Raw genomic sequence first — 22,968 nt, forward strand, 5'->3', positions numbered from 1 at the left:
AAAATACATTTGATATGTTGGTGGTTAACTCACCGCCATGCGTTCTGCAGTAAGCCACTCCTCCTCCTCAGGGTTGCCATGTCGATGTGTGTAGTAGGACACACTTGAGATTACCTTGTTTACTTCATTTAGTGCATTCATTTTGCCATTAAAAGAGGAAATTTGCAATAACCTGCAGATGAAAACAACCACCACAGATTACTATCAACAAATAGTTCACATTGGGGCAATCCCTAACTAAAGACTACAAAACCCTTATTGACATTAATACATGATTTGTGCACATCTCAGGTTAGCATTCAGCCAACAGTTTGAAAGGCAGGTGTTTTAAAACAAAAGCTTTAAGACAGTTTGGTCTGACGCGAACTCACCTAAGAATCATTTTTAACCTAAAAATCTCTAAGCTCTTCACGGTCTCCTCCTGCCCAGGCACCCTGGAGGCCAGGTTCTTCAGGGACTTGATGATCATGGACAGGGCGTCATTTTTGGCTTCGTTCTTGGCCTCCTTCTTCAGCTCCTCATCTGTCAGGTTCTCCAGAAACTGAGGAACCATCTCGATGATGGGCAGGAAGTACTTCTTCACCGTGTGCAATGTGAGGAACTCGTAACACTGCCCAAAAGGCCTGGAGGACAACACAAAACAGTCGCAACACGTCCAGTAGACCATGTCGTTCCCATAGCTCTATATAGGGTTCATACACATTTTAACAGATGGAATTCCATGACTTTTCCATTACTCTCCATGACTTTTAACCAAATTTCCATGACCAACAATTGGCGGCATCTCCACGTATGTTTAAAAAAGTATGCCTAATGTGGTATCGATACTGGGAGGATGCTCTCTGATCCCATGTACCATCTTCTGTCGTTGTGCAAGGCACTTAACCCCCCACATAGAATACCTGTTAGGCAACTGTATAAAACACATGGTCAACCCTAAGTCTGGAGGGCTACTGTTGATCAAGCCCTGCTCAAACAGTTAATCAAGATCTGATTGAGCAGTTAATTTCTAAAATGTGGTTAGTTATAAGGGGATTGCAATAAAAGTCTGCACACCCATTAGCTCTCAGGGAGGATGGTTGACCACCCTTGATGTATAACATTGCAACATTACAACCAAATACGTTTGCCTTTTGAAAAAAATTTGCTTATTCAATATATCAAAGAGCAAATGGCTATGTTAGGCTACAAATCTTGATATTCAGTTGAAGCAAGCTCACATACAGTGGGGAGAACAAGTATTTGATACACTGCCGATTTTGCAGGTTTTCCTATTTACAAAGCATGTAGAGGTCTGTAATTTTTATCATAGGTACACTTCAACTGTGAGAGACGGAATCTAAAACAAAAATCCAGAAAATCACATTATATGATTTTTAAGTAATTAATTTGCATTTTATTGCATGACATAAGTATTTGATCACCTACCAACCAGTAAGAATTCCGGCTCTCACAGACCTGTTAGTTGTTCTTTAAGAAGCCCTCCTGTTTTCCACTCATTACCTGTATTAACTGCACCTGTTTGAACTCGTTACCTGTATAAAAGACACCTGTCCACACACTCAATCAAACAGACTCCAACCTCTCCACAATGGCCAAGACCAGTGTAAGGACATCAGGGATAAAATTGTAGACCTGCACAAGGCTGGGATGGGCTACAGGACAATAGGCAAGCAGCTTGGTGAGAAGGCAACAACTGTTGGCGCAATTATTAGAAAATGGAAGAAGTTCAAGATGACGATCAATCACCCTCGGTCTGGGGCTCCATGCAAGATCTCACCTCGTGGGGCATCAATGATCATGAGGAAGGTGAGGGATCAGCCCAGAACTACACGGCAGGACCTGGTCAATGACCTGAAGAGAGCTGGGACCACAGTCTCAAAGAAAACCATTAGTAACACACTACGCCGTCATGGATTAAAATCCTGCAGCGCACGCAAGGTCCCCCTGCTCAAGCCAGCGCATGTCCAGGCCCGTCTGAAGTTTGCCAATGACCATCTGGATGATCCAGAGGAGGAATGGGAGAAGGTCATGTGGTCTGATGAGACAAAAATAGAGCTTTTTGGTCTAAACTCCACTCGCCGTGTTTGGAGGAAGAAGAAGGATGAGTACAACCCCAAGAACACCATCCCAACCGTGAAGCATGGAGGTGGAAACATCATTCTTTGGGGATGCTTTTCTGCAAAGGGGACAGGACGACTGCACCGTATTGAGGGGAGGATGGATGGGGCCATGTATCGTGAGATCTTGGCCAACAACCTCCTTCCCTCAGTAAGAGCATTGAAGATGGGTCGTGGCTGGGTCTTCCAGCATGACAACGACCTGAAACACACAGCCAGGGCAACTAAGGAGTGGCTCCGTAAGAAGCATCTCAAGGTCCTGGAGTGGCCTAGCCAGTCTCCAGACCTGAACCCAATAGAAAATCTTTGGAGGGAGCTGAAAGTCCGTATTGCCCAGCGACAGCCCCAAAACCTGAAGGATCTGGAGAAGGTCTGTATGGAGGAGTGGGCCAAAATCCCTGCTGCAGTGTGTGCAAACCTGGTCAAGAACTACAGGAAACGTATGATCTCTGTAATTGCAAACAAAGGTTTCTGTACCAAATATTAAGTTCTGCTTTTCTGATGTATCAAATACTTATGTCATGCAATAAAATAAATAAATTACTTAAAAATCCTACAATGTGATTTTCTGGATTTTTGTTTTAGACTCCGTCTCTCACAGTTGAAGTGTACCTATGATAAAAAATTACAGACCTCTACATGCTTTGTAAATAGGAAAACCTGCAAAATCGGCAGTGTATCAAATACTTGTTCTCCTCACTGTACTTTCTTTATGACATTTTTCGAGTTTAATCATATTTAGCCCATCTTAGAAGTGTTTACTTTGCAACTCAATAGATGCTAGTTAGCCTGCAATGTCCCTTAAAATTACAGTTCCCGATTCAAAAATGTATTTTGATTCACATGACTAAATTCACCGCAATTGAACCGAATCCCAACTAATATAATGGCGGAGTGAATTGTTAGTTAAATCAAAAAGAATCATTTAAATTAATCATATGAATCATTCAAAAAAGTAAATCAACTTTGAATGGCCTTATTCGCGAGTGTTGGTGGAAAGTTTTTGGGGACATGAATACATGCTAATAATAGATAAACAGTAAACTAGAGGGTACAATTATTTTTTTGAATTGGCTACCTAGTCTGTTCTCTATCATATTTTATTGGCCTACTTGCTGCTGCAATGTCCTACTGTCTCTCCTTTAGTTACGGCCCACTCGTCTTGCACACATGCAGGTGATGCGCGCAAACAAAGACACGCTAAAGTGTCATTCCGATCCTGGCTGATATGTGGATTTTATTTGATTGACAAAATATTTAAAAAGCGTGGCTAAATAACTTAAAATAGCATAAATTATTAAATACATTTCAATTACTTTTCCAAACCTTTTTGGATTTGATAATTTTCCAAATATTTTCCAGGCCTGTAAAACACCATTATAAAATTCCAGGAGTTTTCCAGGATTTTCATGACCATATGAACCCAGTCTATATGTTGAAGCATGTTTATTTAAAAAACAGTTGTGGGTTTGATTGTTGTATGGGCCACATTAAAGCATCTTCTAAATTACAACATCAATCTAGTCATGAAGACAGCCATCAGAACAAGAACCTGAGCCTTCTTTACTGATGACACAGTGGGATGATATACACTGGTGGTGCATGGAGTTGAGTTAGCCTTCGGGAACTATTCAGACCTTGACTTTTTCCACATTTTGTTAGGTTTCAGCCTTATTCTAAAATTGATTAAATCGTTTCCCCCCCCTCAATCTACCCACAATACCCCATAATGACAAAGCAAAAACAGATTTTTGCAAATGTATTAAATATAAAAAACATAAATATAACATTTACATAAGTATCAAGACCCTTCACTCAGGACTTTGTTGAAGCACCTTTGGCAGCAATTACATCCTCGAGTCTTCTTGGGTATGACACTACAAGCTTGGCACACCTGTATTTGGGGAGTTCCTCCCATTGTTCTCTGCAGATCCTCTCAAGCTCTGTCAGGTTGGATGGGGAGCATCGCTGCATAGCTATTTTCAGGTCTCTCCAGAGATGTTAGATCGGGTTCAAGTCCAGGCTCTGGCTGGGCCACTCAAGGACATTCAGAGACTTGTCCCGAAGCCTCTCCTGCGTTGTCTTGGCTGTGTGCTTAGGGTCGTTGTCCTGTCGAAAGGTGAACCTTCACTTTAGGCCAAAGTGTTGAATCTTGGTTTCATCAGACCAGAGAATCTTGTTTCTCATGAGAGTCTAAGTGCCTTTTGGCAAATTCCAAACAGACTACAGAAATGGTTGTCCTTCTGGAAGGTTCTCCCATCTCAACAAGAGGAACTCCGGAGCTTAGTCAGAGTGACCATCGGGTTCTTGGTCACCTGACCAAGGCCCTTCTCCCCCGATTTCTCAGTTTGGCCGGGCTGCAGGCTCTAGGAAGAGTCTTGGTGGTTCCAAACTTATTCAATTTAAGAATGATGGAGGCCACAGTGTTATTGAGGACCTTCAATGCTGCTGACATTTTTTGGTACCCTTCCCCAGATCTGTGCCTCGACACAATGTTAGCTAGCAAGTCTGACTACACAAATAGTGAGTTAATGTTACCGAGCTAGCTAAATATCCCTTCCCTGGTGGGCTAAAGCTAGCATGTCACCATGTGAAAAAGTATGACTACACAAACCGTGAGCTAACGTTAACTAACTGGTTAGCTCACTAAAGACACAGATCTGGTATCCTTCCCCAGATCTGTGCCTCTATACAATCCTGTCTCGGAGCTCTATGGACAATTCCTTTGACCTCTTGGCTTGGTTTTTGCTCTGACATGCACTGTCAACTGTGGGACCTTATATAGACAGGTGTGTGCCTTTCCAAATCATGTCCAATCAATTTAATTCAACACAGGTGGACTCCAATCAACCTGTAGAAACATCTCAAGGATGATCAATGGAAACAGGATGCACCTGAGCTCAATTTCAAGTCTCATAGCAAAGTCTCTTATTTATTTTGAATACATTTCCCCAAAAAATCTAAAAACCTGTTTTCACTTTCTCATTATGGAGTACTGTGTGTAGATTGCTGAGGATTTTTTTTAAATGTAATCCATTTTTAAATAAGGCTGTAACATAACAAAATGTGGAAAAAGTCAAGGGGTCTGAATGTTTCATATAAAGTGAATTTGTGAGGGGACTAGATACATAAAGTGCTTTCATTTCTAAACTGTAAAACATATGTATGGAAATACCATTGAATAAAAGGTGACATTATGTACTGTCGCCTCGTATATGTTCTCAAATCAAAAAATACTGGAGTATAAAGCCAAATTTAACAAATGTAGCTTCACTGTCCAAATAAATACAGCGGGGAGTGTGATGTAGAAAGCACTTGGAAATGTAGTGAAACATGCTATTAAATGTAATCTATTAAAGCAGGGGTTTTCAACCTTTTCTTGACCAGGGACCCCCACCCAGGCAAACCGGCAACCCAGGGACACCCATATATGTCAGCAACAACAACAAAAAAATAACGTCTTATTATCAGGTGAATGGTAATGGCAAGTAATCAACATTTTAAAATGAATAGATTTGGTAGACTCATAATTTTGACCTCACCACAGCTCTAACAACTAGAAAGGTATAAGAACATTGTGCAGTTTTGAAGCCAGTTTCGCAGACCCCCTGCCCCAGGGGGCCAGTGACCAGTTTGAAAACCCCTGCATTAAAGTGTGTGTGTGTTCACAGGCCAACTCACTTGATAAGTGCGGCGATGATCTGGACGTTCAGTGCTTGGCCACCTATGAAGCGATCGTGCAGTGTTTGAAACCCATTTAACGAGCCAAATTTGTTTATTAAATCCACCAACCAGCCCTGTAAACAAAGAGCAAAAAAGAACACACTTGGTAAAGACACTCACCATCCGACCACTATTCACTCAAGTTGTTGAGCTATACAAATACATCCCTCTCATCTCACAGCTATTACACAGAAAGGCTTAGGTTGATTGAAGAGACAATCAGAGGAGAACTGGTTGGCTTCTGATTCAACCCACATGCCCATAAAGGCTGCAGCAGTGTTCATATTGGGCTGCCTGCCATCTACAGCAGACAGGCAGCTGCCGCCTTGGCTTCCCTCCGCAACAATGTTCACATTGACCCCCCCCCGTCCCACGCTCCATTCATCGCACTTTTCATAGAAGAAATCACACTCTTCCTGGCATGGCCCACTCTCATTTAAACTCCACAACACTCGAGTGCATCCTTTTATTGTATTTTCATGCCTCTTCCATTTTCTATGCAGTACACGGAGGGATCCTCCTTTGTTTCTGTGTGCTGGCCCTAAGGCGGCAAGCCCAGAGCAAACAATACTGCTCTGTAGATTTGTTCCAAGAAAATAAATTGCAGGCCAACAGACGACAAAAAAGACTGTTCCCTGTTCCTATGGCAATCGCAGACATCCAGAGGATATTATATTTAGTCTCAATTCAAAAAATGTATTCAGACATTTCTCATTGTGCAGATATGAAGAGATTTAGATGGGAGAAAAAAAGACATTCACACAGTATCCCCAATATCAGTCCCAGCACATAAGTTTATTAAAAAATCCTCAGTATGTATTTTAGTTGATCCACCTGGCTACAAGTCATTTATTCTTTATTTAACCAGGTAGGCCAGTTGAGAAAAAGTTCTCAATTACAACTGCGACCTGGCCAAGATAAAGCAAAGCAGTGTGACACAAACAACACAGAGTTACACATGGAATAAACAAACGTACAGTCCATAACACAATAGAAAAATCTATATACAGTGTGTGCAAATGTAGTAAAGTGGGGTTTATTGGTGAATTTGGAAAAAGATCTTGGCAAACAGGAGTAAGTTGTAGTGGTAACACTCCCTGGAACCAGGGATGGGCATTTGAAATATTTTGACTGTTCCAGTACCCATGTGATATTTAGAGTAATTGAATGGAGAAAAATATACATATTTTTAGAACAAGGGTCGCACTGAATTTGTACTTATATACATGCAAACAGATCGCAAAAATAGCAAATTTATCATAACCATTATAGATAAATCCTAATTGATACATTTCCCCACATATAAATTCAGTCAATAAAAAAAGCAAGTGCCATTTAAGATTAATTTATTGAAACCGTAATATCAACTGGTTATATTATATTGTGGAACTCAAGCTTAAAAAAGGCATTAACCTCAGAAGCGGCGCTTGCTTCTAGAAGCCTATGGCTGTGTAATGGCATTGCTCTGTTAATTTAGCAGACAAGACGCTCTTAACACTAGAACCGCCTGGCCTTTCATCCTGTAAGTACCCGGTAGAGAACATTGCCGGGCTTCTGTTTAGCATATGCATCAGATGCATATCAAGAAGTACAATGGGAGAACAACAGGTGGTTCACCTTGGGTGAGAAATAAGAAATCTTTGGGGGGGGGGGGGCTACCTTGAATTCGGACCCTACCTTGGGGGAGCGAGGGTCAGGGGGGCGGGCGAAGAGCTCGTCATCGGCCAGCTGCACCCCGGCAGGCACCGTCTCAGAGGGCCGTGTGCCGTTGTAGATGTGGAACTTGCAGTGGGGGTTGGTGGCCATGGCCAGCAGCTCCAACAAGGGGAACCAGTCCTGAGAGAGCTTGGCCACACACAGCTCCACCAGCCGGTGTGTGTTGTTGATGATACACCTCTGGACAGGGAGAGAGAGCGAGAGAGAGAGCGTGAGAGAGAGCGAGAGAGAGCGTGAGAGAGAGCGAGAGAGAGCGAGAGAGAGCGAGAAAACAATCAGTGAGGTGATTTGCACTGAAACAGCACAATAGGTCTATTTCAATCTTAACATACAAATGTAAGCAGTAATAGTTCTCTGATACACAGAGAACATTTTGATAAAGCCTTGAAGTATAGTCTGGTGCCCAGAGCAAACCCAACCCCTACTATAGCCCCTAACCCTTCAGTCTTTGTAGACCTGGAGGAATCAGAGTGGCACAGCGGTCTAAGGCACTGCATCTCTGTGCTAGAGGCGTCACTACAGACACCCTGGTTCGAATCCAGGCTGCATCACAGCCGGCCGTGATTACGAGTCCTATAGGGTGGCGCACAATTGGCCCAGCGTCGTCCAGGTTTGGCCGGTCTTCTTAACCGACTTGCCTATTAAATAAAGGTTCAATAAAAAAATAAGCAAAATGTATTTAAAGATAGCTGTCAGCAACATGGTGACGGCTCCACATAGCCTGGTTGACACTAGTTACCACAGCCACAAAGTCAAAATTGGTTACACCGCAAATATTCATGAAAACATTTTAAGGTTAGGGTTCGGCATAAGGTTAGCAGCAGGGGTTGTAACCGGTTTAAGGAACAGAAAACCAGGATACATTTTTTGGGAGGGAAGGAAATGAACAAAAGTGATCTCTAGCGTTCCGGAAGATAACCATTATTTTAAAAGCACCCCCCCTGAAAAAAAACATAAAAGTGCCTATAAAGCCAGCATGATTTCTAGGTTAAGGATACTATAGTTATCATGTTTCATATTGGATTTATTAACAAACAAAAAAGTATGACGTGTTTTGAATTCTGGTGTCGCTGCACACACACGAGCTTGTTAGCTAGTTCTGGTCCAAAGCATTGAGCTAGCCTCGGTGATGAGCCAACTATCAGACGTTCAGATGTCCTCCATATTAGCCGCTTCTCCTCAGGTATCTAGCTAGTATTATGTAATTGATAGGCTTACTACTAATATCCTAAAAACAGTTGAGTGCACGTTATATCATGATGCCCAGTGCTTCAAGCCAAGGCTCCATGTCATGTCAACCCCGCAAAACCTCTGTCAGATCTCGCGCCCTACACTGTCCAAGCATGTAAACTAGCTTGCCCGGTCCATAGCAAGCAGCTCTATCCGCAGTGATTGGTGGAGTTAATTAATGAGCTAAATGTAAAAACGCTGTTGATTTCACAGGTTTAAAAAAGGAACGATATAAACAGGTACATTTTTTCGTTCAAACCAGTTCAGAACTTTATAATGCTGGTCGGAACAGTGGAACAGAACAAAAAAAATTGTTATTTTTTTATTTCACTAGGCAAGCCAGTTAAGAACAAATTCCTATTTACAATGACAGCCTACCCTGGCCAAACCCTTACCCGGACGACGCTGGGCCAAATTGTGCGCCACCCTATGGGACTCCCAATCACGGCCGGATGTGATACAGCCTAAAATCGAACCAGGGTCTGTAGTGACGCCCCTAGCACTGAGATGCAGTACCTTAGACCGCTGCGGTTCTGTTCAGAACAAAAACGATTTGGAAATAATTTTGGTTCCAATCCCTGGTTAGCAGGGTGGTTAGGTTTAAAATCAGATTTTAAGAAGAGAGATTATAGAAAAGGGCAGGGTTTAGCCATAATTATAACTTTGTGGCTGTAGTAACTAGTGACGACCACATAGCCTAGCTGAGAGCTTAGGGGGAGCTTCCTCCATATTTCTTAAAACTATCCAGTTCCATCATATCTGGTTCCTTCAGAACACATTCCTAAGTCTGCGGTAGCAATGTATCAACTCAAAAGAGCCATCATATTTGCATGGATGCGAGTGGCCAGAAACAATGTATATTGTGTAGTTTGATATCTTATCCACCCTACCCCTGACATTTCTCAAATCTGAAATTAGCTCCACCTTTCCCTTTGATATTGTACTCAGTCAATCCTTTCATGTCTAAGTCAAGTCCCAAGAAGTAAGTGTCAGGCATGGGAACTGATTTGAGACTATTGGGGGGGGGGCAAAGCTGGAGATAGAGCTGGGCTGTCAGAGTGGGTGGCTCACACTCTACTGAGAGCGGCTATTCAGGATCAATGTTACAGAGTTAAACAGAACAGCCAAACCAAAGCCCCCTCCTCCAATAAAAAGAGCATTGATCACCCCTGTGATTCTCTGTTAATTTTTCCTTCTTTGCTCCAGCTCAAGGGTCCAGATAGCAAACTGTGTTGACCGACAAGACTGAGGCAGAGGAACATAAGCCACCTGCTTTGCTTTCAACAGAGGACAGAAAATAAATTCATCGGATCTCAACAGGAGGGTGCTTCTGGTGATGTCACTCCCCTTAGCAAGGCCCTGTTTGAATACTTCTTCAGAAATGCATCCTTCCCTCCTTGAGTTAATCACAATTAACACAATTGGATTGGTAAAAAAAACAGGATTTCCACTGGATAGGTTTCCCCAATTCAATCTTGTCAAATTAGTGATTACCCTAAGGAAGGGACTGGGAGGAGGAAGGGTTTTCAAAGTATTGGAAGAGGGTCCGTGACTTCTTAAAAAACAGTGACCACTATCCTGATTAAATGATATACAATAAAGAAGAAGACTCACATGGATCTCAAACTTCCATCCGCTGACGGCCTCGTCTGTAAGGATCTTGGTGAAGGAGATGGTCAGGCCATCTCGGAAAAACCTCTGGCACGCCTCACACTTCACATCAAGTCCTAAACAGAGAGAAAATAATTAGGTGCATGGAGATATTGTACTCCCACATCAGTGAAGGCTCCTCAGGAGGAAGGGAAGGACCATCCTCCTCAGTGAATTTCATAAAAATTTAAATAGTTTAACTATACTTAATATATTCACATCACCAAATAATTTATTAAAACACACTGTTTTGCAATGAAGGTCTACAGCACTCTGTAGGGTAGAACTCTGTAGGGTAGCCGGAGGACTACTAGCTTCCGTCCTCCTCTGGGTACAATGACTTCAATACAAAATCTAGGAGGCTCATGGTTCTCACCCTCTTCCATAGACTTACACAGTAATTACGACAACTTCCGGGGGGCGTCCGCCAGCCTTTCAGAGCTCTTGCAGCATGAACTGACATGTTGTCAACCCAAGGATCAGAGAATGAATCTATTGCTGAAAGCATAAGCTACAGCTAGCTAGCACTGCAGTGCATAAAATGTGGTGAGTAGTTGACTGCAGCTAGCTAGTTTAGCCTACTCAAACACCCAGCTCAAAACAGAGAGGGATTCTATGTTAGCTAGCAAGTCAAGGTAAGCTTTTGGTTTTATTAATTTATTGCCACAGGGGCCCGCCGGTGTAACTGCTAAACTGCTTGCTGACTGTATACTGTACTGCATGATTCTAGCGGGTTTACTAACGCGTTAGTTCTAGTAGTTATGTGGTCTATGAAGTGTGCTAATATGGTGTCATGACTTTACCTCCTTGGTGAGGATCAAAGGTGCCAGATCAACTGGCAATAGCAGACAGATAGCCACAGGAGAGCAGAGGGGGGAGTTGGGCCTGTTTTATGACTTAACAGCGGTAGTAAATTTGGAGAGAACTTTCTCTCTCTTGCCCTGCAGTATTGGGAAGGTAAAAATCACTTTGTTACCGAGAGACTCTTGCCGCCCAGAACTTCAACATCAAACAATGGACACTGGGACCACATATTTCAACATCCAAATGTTGGGAATGATGAGAGATGGAATATGGAAAATGTATGTCTATTTTGTTGTCATTAAAATAGTTATGAAGACACTATCACGAAAACATTGCAACTTGAAGAGCTTTTACACTGTGTATATCAGGTTTACATTATTTATGTTGTGTAGAAAATATCAAGGATAAAGGGAATGTTTTGTGATGATAGGATTGTTTTTAGTTCCCTAACAAGATCATAGTAATTATGATGCCTTGCTTCGTAACTAGCCATGCCCCAGGGAGCGTGTCAGCATGATGTAAACGCCCCCTTCTACCCGAGGGTATAAAAGGATTAAGTTCAGAATTAATATAATCAGACTAGATGGACCAAAAGCTGCAGCTTGGTCCACATTAGTCACGACCCCGAAAACTCCAACACGAGGTTGAAGAAGACAAAGGAACATCTTAACAGCTGGTTGAGTAGCTGTATCTAAGAAGGTGAATTTAAGTAGGACCATCCAGTTATTCTCTTCAAATCATCGTTGCCTACACTGCTGATTAGCCCGTCCTCAGAAGACCACTTCCAGAACGAATTAAAGTAAACAGACAACTAAGAAGGACATTGTGACCTCTTGTGGACAATCAGAGACTTACACGCGCAAATGAAGGAGGCCATTCGAAGAACAGGCCCCCCTTCTCACCAAGCGGAACCCTGCCCACGAAGGCCTAGGCCCAATAGAGATACCCAGCGAAGACCTTCAACACGGAAATACATACATTACCTCTTAGCCAAAAGAGCGGCAGTTCGGGCAAGGTATTAGGGCTACTGTAAGGATAGTTTCCAAATGTATCCAAGTGTTGCTTCTCTTTCTCGCTTTCTCTCTCTCTTTAACACTCCATCTTGTGTAACAAGTGTCATAGTGTTAGTCCGCTAAGGACTTGTTGTCATCGTATTAAGTTTCTAATCAATAATCTATACCGTATGTGTGTGTGTGTCTTATGTTATCATTTAGCTTATTAGTAAGTAAATAATAAAACCAATTTGTGTGGTACGGAATGATCAGAGAGACCCGGGTTTGTGCAGATTTACGAAGTCTGCGACATTCAGAATGAGATTGATTAGGTAATAATTAATAATTGACTGTTATTGATGTAAGAGATATTTATATATCTTTAGAGTTTAAATCGGGAGATAGTAACTCAAACACATTTTCCTGTGGTGCCCCAAATTACAAATGAGTTAATTGCTACATGATTATAATATGGTTTGTAAGTTTTTTTTTGCCTTATCACAGACAGCTGATGTGTTGTGCACTGAAGTCCACAAGCAATGGAAAAACTTGAGAGGAGGAGAATGTGTAGATGCGAGAAGTAATTATACAATGAGCAAAGTGAAGATGCTGTTTGTATGTGGCTGCTATGAAAGTGAACTGTTTTGAGTGTGATCAGGAGTGTATTCATTCCGCTAATTCTGTTGGAAAACTTTTCTTAAATGGAAGCAAACAGAACAAAAACGGGGATAAACATACCTGAATTTGTCCAATAGAATCTCTCGTTTGCAACTGTTCGACTAATGATTACACCCTAGATCTGCTAGATGCAGAAAAGAGTGTGCAAGACGGTACTGAATGTGTCACTGTCACCTTGATTACTCTCATTTTTCTCTCGGCCTGTGCGCCTACGTTGGAAACTTTCATTCATAGGCTAGGTTGTAGCAACCTCATGATGGGTTTGGGCTTGGCGGTATAGGTATTGGACTATATACAACGGCTATATATGCACGGACCAGTTTAAGTTTTAACTTTACCTTTTATAACAGTAATTCAATGTTTGGTTTGTTAAATGTGATACTCAACTCCGGCTTGTATAATGTTAGTTTTAATAGTTTACTCCATTTACTACTTGAGTCATCTCTCTCCCTCTCCTCCTGCTGCTAACCACACAAAGCCCTGCCCAATCACTCAAGGAGAGAGCATTTGTTCGACCACGGAGTCACGAGCCCTTTCTTGCCATTCACTCTGCATGGTCAGATGGATGCAACAATATTGCTGACATGCTGATTACACAAGTATTCTATAATTACACTATTAGTTTGTGCACATTACTGTCTGCCAACGACTGTTTGCTAGTTTTTATTTTCTTAGCTTTAGTTGTTAACGCTAAATCGCTAGTTAGTACATTTAGCAAGCTAGCTAGCCAGCTAACAGTCAAAGCAAACATGGCTAGTTGGCTAATACTGCCTGGTACCAGTGCTGGTGTAGGCCTAGATAAGCATGTTTGTGCAATGGTATCTTATCAGAGAGGAATAGGTGAAGCATGAATATGTTGGCTAGCTAGCTACATGAAGTAAGAAAACATGTAATGTAACGTCTAATTAGGATGACCTGGAAACATTGACCAACCCTTTGGTTCCTACCCTGTCAATAATTCCTCACTGGCTTATTAATTTGTTCGTTACCATGTCAAACAACAATGTATTCAAGGTGCTGCCCACTATATTCCAACTATAGAATTAGAAAAAACATATTTCCATGATTCCAACAGTTAACTAGGCCTAGATTTTCTTGCCCATATCAAAAACTGTGTGGCACAGTTTAGAAATTATAATAAAAGATGCAAAATCTGATGAAAATCATTTGTTTGGAGTTGGATTCAACAATATAAAATGGAGAAAGTCCCATTGAAATCACAATTTATTGTGATAAGATATTTTGTCCACATCGCCCAGCCCTATAATGGGTATAGGGAAAATTTGAGTATCACGTAGTAGCCTAAATCTATCAATTTTACATTGAACTGAATGAATGGAATATAAATGACAGTCATCCAACATGCTGTAATAGAAGTAAGCCCATGCTCATAAAAAAAGAAAATCGCCCTCCCTCATCTTAAAAGTCAACAGCCGCCAATGTACCACAGATTTTTTGGGAAGGGCTGCAAGTCAAATATCAATCTAAAGAGAAACTAAGTGGATGATATTTCATGAGTCATTGACAAAGCGAAAGTAGAGAGAGTCAACTACCAAGCAAGTCTAAACTCCATACACCGTGGGTGAAATACAGTGCAGTCATAATATTTCAAATGTGTACATAGCCAAGCTTTCTATACCATCTTGCTTGCCATAGTTCAAAGTATTGAGGAGTGATTTGAGGAATAGAATGTAAGTCGCTCTGGATAAGAGCGTCTGCTAAATGACTTAAATGTAATGTAAATGTAAATGAATCAACATTCTTACCTTTTTTACTAAGCTCTATAGCAGCTTCTAGAAGAACCTCTAACTCTCCCTTTGGAAGAACTGGAACAACCCAGCGGGGTCTGGAAACAAAACATCCACATGAATACAGATACACACACATTCCTTCTCACAACCACACACACCTCCTTATATCAACACACCCACCCATAGAACTCAATGCCAAACATACATACCTGTCGTTCAGCTTGGTCATGGGTGTAGGAGTGTGTTTGTACCTGTTGATCATGTCATCCAGCTTGGCCAGGTCTGTGTGAGGGAAGGCCGGCTCCTCCTCCTCCAGCTGGGGGGGGGCGTCCCCCTGACCCTGCTCATCCGGGGGGCTCACTGGAGAGTTCTCATTGGTGGAGTTAGGGGACGACGTCTGAAACACACCATCAAAAACAGAATATAGGGCAGAAATTCCCCAAATCCCAATTTCGCAATAACCCGCCTCAAAACTAGGGGAAACACTGACTCATAATATATAACAGGAGAGCTAGAGAGCCTAGTGACAGTCATCTGGACAGAACCAGTCTATTCCCAGTTCCCACCAACATTCACTCTTCAACACAAGCTCACATCATTCGGTCCTAACTTGGGATCTGCACCAGTCACTCAGACTTTCACTCAAAATCATGCATTGATGACATTGGGAGATTTGCGTAAAAAAAAGAATAACTTGCAATCTGCACGCGTCACTGAAGTTAAGGTCCAGCCCATAAAGAGCTAAGAGACGATTTCATAAGGAGGCACTGCTGTGATAGAAAGATCTTATCTGAGGCCCCTGTTGCAGCCAGGTCTCAAAACCCGTGACTGTACTCCAACAATCTACAACAAATATGGGATTTTTACAAACAGTAGCACTGTAGTATAGGAATGATCAGCTATAGAACTCCTTCTCCCCGAAACATACCCATATGTTTTGTTTTCCTAATGTAGCCTAAGCTAAAGCCAATTAGCCAAACCATGAGGTACAATCAACATTATACACAAGCGTGCACAAAATGCACATTGCACACACACTAGGGGAGGCATGGAAAATACTTGACACCATGTCAGTGTGTGTGTGTGTAATATATTAATGTGGCATATGCAGGTGTTAAGGAGAAATGCAGTATGTCTCTTTAATTGTAAGGCTGTGAAAGTCCACAGATAAATTATTCTTTATTCCCATCATGTCTTCAAGAACTGTGTGTGTGTGTGTGTGTCTGACATATGTTAATGACTGTTCGTATGTATGAGCAGCAGTGGTAGCAGCAAGTGTGTGTGTCTGATGCGGGTAGCGGAGCTGAGAACTTGGGAAATGTGGGGGTGTGTGGAGAAGGCTCTTTCTGCTTGGTTGACCTACATAGCCAGCTTGCCTCTCACGTCTGGGCGCTACTCATCCCTAGCCCACACACACACATTCTCTCTGTCTTTATCTATTACTCTGGGGCTTGTGTTCATTGATTCCTACCTCCTCCTTCCAAGTCTCCCTGCCTTCTTTCTATGTCCCTCTGTGTGCCTAGGTGTGAGCACTGACTGTCACCCCCCTGCAGTTTAATTCAATTAGATGCGTCTCGGTGCTGCTGCTGTAACAATGTGGGCCACTGGTGCAGTATTTGTAACAGAACAACACTCAAGTCTAAACAATACACCAATATAGCATCCATCAAACACACAACTTGTGTTATGGTTTCAGAGGCCAAAACAGGTTTGATTTATAGTTACCGTTAAATGAATCAGGACAGCTTTATGCCCCACAGGGCACGAGGAGGACGTTCATGTCATACTATGTGCTTTAGCACAAAGAGGAGCAGGAGGAGAGGATGGGGGCAACGAACGGCAGAGAGGAGAGGTGAAGAGGGGAGAGTAAAGGGCGAGAGATAGAAGAGGATGTTGAGACATGAAGAAGTGAGAGGATAGAGAAGTGAGAGGATGGGGCAGAGTAGAGGTAGAAGAGAGGACAAGGCAAAAACAGGATGTTGAGGTGAAGGACAGAAATCAAAGAACAGAGAGGCTTCTGACCTGGTTCTGTGGCAGCGGGGGCTGGCTCTGACTCTGAGCGTCGGGTGCCTGGCCTGCCTGGTTGTCGTTGCCCCCAACAGGAGAGCCACGAGTGGTGGCCGTCATGCTCGCTACGGGGCAGATCTTGGCAATCTTGGCCTCTTTTAGGGAGCACTGGCCGGGAGGGAAATCACAGGAGGCGCCTCAGCAACCTCAGAGGCAGAGCAGAGGGAGGAGAGCAGCGGCCGTGGCACGAGAGAGAGGGACAGAACCACCTGGAGATCTGGACGGGCCGCTGAGACCATTGCATAACCTGGAGAGAAGAGGGTTATAAGGTGTATGGGTTTTGTTGTCTGTAGACAAAATACTGCATGGTGGGATCACTCACAAAAACGTACAAACACGATAGGAGAGATTTCATGCGGGTCAATTCAATCAATGGGATCACTTCTCCGTTTATGGTCCGTTTGTGTGTTATATACATGGTTTCCTTTTTTCTTTTTTTAAGGCCATTATGCGTTGTCAAATCGAACCACAACTAGCTTGTTTGGGGGTCTCAGTGACCAACTTTGTCAGGTGAGCCTGATCAAGTTTTTGGTAAGCAAAACAATAAACATACACCGAATTAGAAATGTGAAGACGAGCAGGTTTCAATTCTTAACGATTCTCTGGGACCTATCAGATTGGAAGGGAACAATCTTTTGTATTTTCCCCCGACATTTGCTTGATTGTGTTCCATTTTTGCAGTTTGGAAGCTTTGTTGTAGAGACAATGTGCGGAAGTAAGAGATAAGCGTTAGAGCGTTGACGTGATAAGGAGGAACGGTACAGAGAAACATGTTAAGCATGCACCCTCTATGGCTGCTTCTGAGTCTGGGTGTATCATTTCCAATCAGATAAGCTGAGATCTTGGCATGGATTGGCCAGGTTGTCAGTATCACCATTAGCGAAGCATAATATGACCTAGCTGCCAATCCAGTACTTGTTAGCACCACTAGACATCTTTGCAAATCCTACTTTTCTAGCATTCTGGCCTGGTCTTGTCTAGTGTAACACCCAGACATAGCTAGCCGGGCAGTGGAATCAAATGTTTGTCAGAGGTTAAAATAAAATGTAGATAATATCCTACAATGATATTGCTAGCAACGGAGAGTGATAAGACAGTGGGAAAGATAACAATCCTCAACAGATGGAAATAATCTCTCTGTTCATCAGTGAGGCTGCCAACTAGCATGTTTCAAGGGCTGTAGTGAAGTCGGAGAGCAGGCAGCAGCATCTCCGGTTAAAACAGCATGACATTGACACCATTGGCCTGACTCTGGAGAGGAAGAAGCCTGAAGACCTCTGACTGCTCGTACCGCATGGATCCAATTAAGGCTAGTAGTGGAAATGCCACTACTATTGTATAAGGAAATCTAAAAGTGCACATTTTAGTCCCCCATTTTGTTCGCAAGCAAAGTTGTAGGCTATTTTACACAAACAAGCAAGAGAACAAGACAAACAGTTGTGGTTCAAGTCTAGCTATATGACTGCAGTGGAGTGGAGTGTTACCTAGGGATGGCACAATTATCGTATAAATCTTGTAACCGACGACTATGGATAACAACCGTGAACAAACAAAACAAAAAAACATAATCGTCATACTGTCATTCATTTCAGGAGAAAGGGGATTCAACTTCATATTTAAGTAACAGCATTTAAAAAAAAAAAATAATAATAATTAACACATGAAGTGGGTAAAGTTGGTAATCATTTTACATGCAGAATAACACTTTGGTCAAAAGTTCCAGGTCAAAACCATTCATTTTTCAACAGGGTCGTCCGTCACCAAAGCTGGTTGTATTCATTAGGTACTGTATGTCACATCCAATTTTCAAAGATGCATTTCAAGTAAAACATGTATTTATTTTTATAACATTTGCATGACAATGAATCATTACTCAAAATTCCAGAACAGCCCTAGTGTTATATAAATGGGCTCATTCAGACAGTATAACGACCATCATGCACACAGCATAACCGACATGCCAGCAAGAAAAACTATTAATAGTCAAGTGGATCATTAGCAAGATGGAATTGCCTGTGTTCCATAGTGCTGTTTTGTCACCTATGACCCTGTCCACTTTGTTCAAATGTTGAAATCAAGTGGCCTACCTTTGAGTGCACAAAACATTAAGAACATTAAGTTCCTAATGTTTGGTATACTCAGTGTATATTTCCTAGAATGAGAACGAGTTGCCAAATCCTTATATAAATGTTTCATGCTTATTGCACATTTATAAAACAGACTAGACAGCTAGTATAACAGTCTATGGCTAAAATAATCCAAGCAGAACGTGATGCAACAAACTGAACATTCATTTTCCAGAATCATTGTTCATTGATATTCACATTTTAGCAGTGTCTGCTCTGCGCATAATTTGTGCAGTTGAAACATAAAAAGGGTATCATTAGAAAAGATAGCTTCTCCCCTACTACAGTAAAATAATGTCTCTGTGTGTTTCTGTGTCCACAGTGCATTCGGAAAGTATCCAGGCCCCTTCCATTTTACCACATTTTGTTATGTTGCAGCCTTATTCTAAAATTTATAAAATTATATTTTTTCCTCAATCTACACACAATATCCCATAATCAGAAAGCAAAAACAGTTTTTTTGAATTTTTGCACATTTAAATACCTTATTTATAGAACTATTCAGACCCTTTGCAATGAGATTCGAAATTGAGCTCAGGTGAATCCTGTTTCTGTTGATCAACCTTGAGATTTTTCAGAGCAAAAATCAAGACATGAGGTCGAAAAGAATGTGTCCGTAGAGCTCCGAGACAGGATTGTGTCGAGGCACAGATCTGGGGTAGGGTACCAAAATAATTCAGCAGCATTATAGCTCTCCAAGAACACAGTGGCCTCCATCATTCTTAAATGGAAGAAGTTTGGACCACCAAGACTCTTCCTAGAGCTGGCCCCCGGCCAAACTGAGCAATCGGTTTGAAAGGCCTTGGTCAGGGAGGATGGTTACTGACAGAGCTCCTCTGTGGAGATGGGAGAAGCTTCCAGAAGGACAACCATCTCTGCACCACTCCACCAATCAGGCCTTTATGGTAGAGTGGCCAGACGGAAGCCACTCCTCAGTAAGTTACGACAGCATGCTTGGAGTTTGCCAAAAGGCACCTGAAAGGTCTCTCAGACCATGAGAAACTGATTCTCTGGTTTGATGAAACCAAGATTGAACTCTTTGGCCTGCATACCAAACGCCACGTCTGGAGGAAACCTGGCACCATCCATACAGTGAAGCATGGTGGTAGCAGCATCATGCTGTGGGGATGTTTTTCAGCGGCAGGGACTGGGTCAGGATCGAGGGAAAGATGAACGGACAAAGTACAGAGATCCTTGATTAAAACCTGCTCCAGAGTGCTCAGGACCACAGACTGGGGTGAAGGTTCACCTTCCAACAGGACAATGACCCAAAGCACAGAGCCAAGACATTGCAGGAGTGGCTTCGGTACAAGTCTCAATGTCCTTGAGTGGCCCAGCCAGAACCCGGACTTGAACCCAATCTAACATCTCTGGAGACCTGAAAATGGCTGTGTAGCGACACTCCCCATCCAACCTGACAGAGCTTGAGAGGATCTGCAGAGAACAATGGGAGAAATTCCACAAATACAGGTATGCCAAGCTTGAGCGTCATACCCAATTAGACTCAAGGCTGTAATTGCTGCCAAAGGTGCTTCAACAAAGTACTGAGTGAAGGGTCTGAATATTTATGTAAATGTTCAGTTTATTTTTAATTAACTTGCAAACATTTCTAAAAACCTGTTTTTGCTTTGTCATTATTGGGTATTGTGTGTAGATTGATGAGTGGAACAAATTATTTTATCCTGTCTAGAATTAGGCTGTAACGTAACAAGACGTGGGAAAGTTAAAGGGGTCTGAATACTTTCTAAATGCACAGTATGACCGATTATTTTGGACCAAACCTCAAATGCAAATAGCGAGTTGAACACTTTTCAGAGAAGAAGTGATCTCTCATCTTTGTTGAGTGAGTGGCAGGGGCATGGTGTGTGTGTGTGCAAACAGAGAGGAAGAGGCGAAGCGAGAGGTTTCACGCTCGCCAAAAAAAGCCCAATACGTTTCTATTTGCTTATTTTGGACCTAAACTTCTAGCCTGCCTTTTCCCACCTTTGGAACAATGACTCCCATTGTTACGGTGGAGACATGAGCATCTTGCTCTTATATACAGATCTCTGGTGTAAATGGGAAGGTGCAGACAGCACACTAGGAGCATAGGAGACGAGACCAAAAAGACAACATGAGAGCAAGCGGACATAAATGCTCATAAAAACGATTCTTGCGATACAGGCATCTGGAATATCGCACAAAAACATTCATTCAATATAGTCGCCCTACACTCCACTTGGAATAATCATTGAACAAGGAATAAACCACTTAGTGACCAAAAGCCACACGATGGAAACTCTTACAATGTGTGCTTAGCGTGCAAGACTTATTTAAACAGGTAGCCCAATTCTGATCTGATATTTTTTTCACTAAATTGGTATTTTGACCAATCAGATCAGCTCTGAAAAATATCAGAGCTGATATAATATGTGAAAAGATCTGATTGATCAATACGAATTAGGTGGAAAGAATATCAGAATTGGTCTGCCTGTCTAAACGCAGCCAAAGGGTTAAGGATGGAAATCTGGGATGGATGCGATTCCTACAAGACTACCACAATCAGTATTCTCCTCCACAATCCCACAGCATTGGCCATCCAGACAGTCCTCTCCTAATGTTTTAGATTGAGCAACAACAAAATTCAAACAAAAGCCATTGTTCAGAAAAGAAAATCCAATCCTCAGTTTAATATTCATTCGATTGAGATCAGAAGTAAAACAAAGGAATAGCCTAGGCCTAAGCACTCAAAAATACTGAACAAAAATAAAACCAACAATTTTTTTTTTTTTTTACTGAGTTACAGTTCATATATAAGAAATCAGTCAATTGAAATTCATAGGGGCCTTAATCTATGGAAAATACAGATATGCATCTGTTGGTCACAGATAACTTTTTAAAAAGTAGGGGCGTGGATCAGAAAACCAGTCAGTATCTGGTGTGACCATTTGCCTCACAGTGTGACATCTTCGCATAGAGTTGATCAGGCTGTTGATTGTGGCCAGTGGAATGTTGTCCCACTCCTCTTCAACAGCTGTGCGAAGTTACTGGATATTGGCGGGAACTGGAATACGACAATCCAGAGCATCCTCAAATGCTCAATGGGTGACATGTCTGGTGAGTATGCAGGCCATGGAACTGGGAGATTTTCAGCTTCCAAGAATTGTGTACAGAACCTTGAGACATGGGGCCGTGCATTATAATGCTATAATATAAACACGACACCATACACGTGTTCTGCAGTTGTGAGGCTGGTTGCACGTACTTCGAAATTCTATAAAACAAGGGGGCTTATGGTAGAGAAATGAACATTACATTCTCTGGCAACAGCTCTGATGGACATTCCTGCAGTCAGCATGCCAATTTCACGTTCCCTCAACTTGAGACACCTGTGGCATTGTGTGTGTTGTATGACAAAACTGCACATTTTACAATGGGCATTTATTGTCCCCAGCACAAGGTGCACCTGTGTAATGATCGTGCTGTTTAATCAGCTTCTTGATATGCCACACCTGTCAGATGGATGGATTATCTTGGCAAAGGAGAACTGCTCACTAACAGTTATACAAACAAATGTGCACAACATTCAAGAGAAATAGGGTTTTTGCGCATATTGAACATTTCTGGGATCTTTTACATCAGCTCATGAAACATATTTTTGTTCAGTGGAAATAAAATAAAAGCCTGATGCTGATATCATATGAAAACATTTAGGCCTAGATTAGATTGGGAGAAGACTGAAGTTCATACAGTGCATTTGGAAAGTATTCAGAACCCTTTACCTTTTCCACATTGTGTATAGAATAAGGCAGTAATGTAACAATTAACACACAATACCCCATAATAACAAAGCAAAAACGAAACTGCAAAACTTAAATAACACATTATTTCAGACCTTTTACTCAGTACTTTGATGAAGCATCTTTGGCAGCGATTACAGCCTCCAGTCATCTTGGGTATGACCCTACAAGCTTGGCACATCTGTATTTGGGGAGCTTCTCCCATTCTTCTCTGCAGATCAACTCAAGCTCTGTCAGGTAGGATGGGGAGCGTCGCTGCCCAGCTATTTTTTGGTCTCTCCAGAGATGTTTGATTGGGTTCAAGTCCGGGCCCTGGCTGGGACACTCAAGGA

At 42.1% G+C, this 22,968-nt stretch overlaps 1 protein-coding gene across 12 annotated transcripts in view; it reads right to left on the reverse strand.

Moving 5' to 3' along the window:
- LOC139539173 (ubiquitin carboxyl-terminal hydrolase 9X) overlaps window positions 1-22,968 on the reverse strand; it is an 86,828-nt gene that overhangs the window by 53,815 nt on the left and 10,045 nt on the right. For 6 of the 12 annotated variants that reach the window (XM_071342045.1, XM_071342044.1, XM_071342036.1 and 3 more), the window contains exons 2-9: window positions 16,687-16,978; window positions 14,916-15,061; window positions 14,680-14,759; window positions 10,404-10,516; window positions 7,503-7,739; window positions 5,802-5,917; window positions 372-623; window positions 34-172 (exon numbers count right to left, since the gene is read on the reverse strand). In XM_071342045.1, the coding sequence (XP_071198146.1) occupies window positions 34-172; window positions 372-623; window positions 5,802-5,917; window positions 7,503-7,739; window positions 10,404-10,516; window positions 14,680-14,759; window positions 14,916-15,061; window positions 16,687-16,791 (1,188 nt within the window). In that variant the 5' untranslated portion in view covers window positions 16,792-16,978. The remainder of the gene's footprint in view (window positions 1-33; window positions 173-371; window positions 624-5,801; window positions 5,918-7,502; window positions 7,740-10,403; window positions 10,517-14,679; window positions 14,760-14,915; window positions 15,062-16,686; window positions 16,979-22,968) is intronic. The other 6 variants (XM_071342047.1, XM_071342043.1, XM_071342042.1 and 3 more) reach the window with 1 other exon arrangement.

The sequence above is a fragment of the Salvelinus alpinus genome, chromosome 14 (assembly GCF_045679555.1).
Source record: "Salvelinus alpinus chromosome 14, SLU_Salpinus.1, whole genome shotgun sequence".
Taxonomy (NCBI): domain Eukaryota; kingdom Metazoa; phylum Chordata; class Actinopteri; order Salmoniformes; family Salmonidae; genus Salvelinus; species Salvelinus alpinus.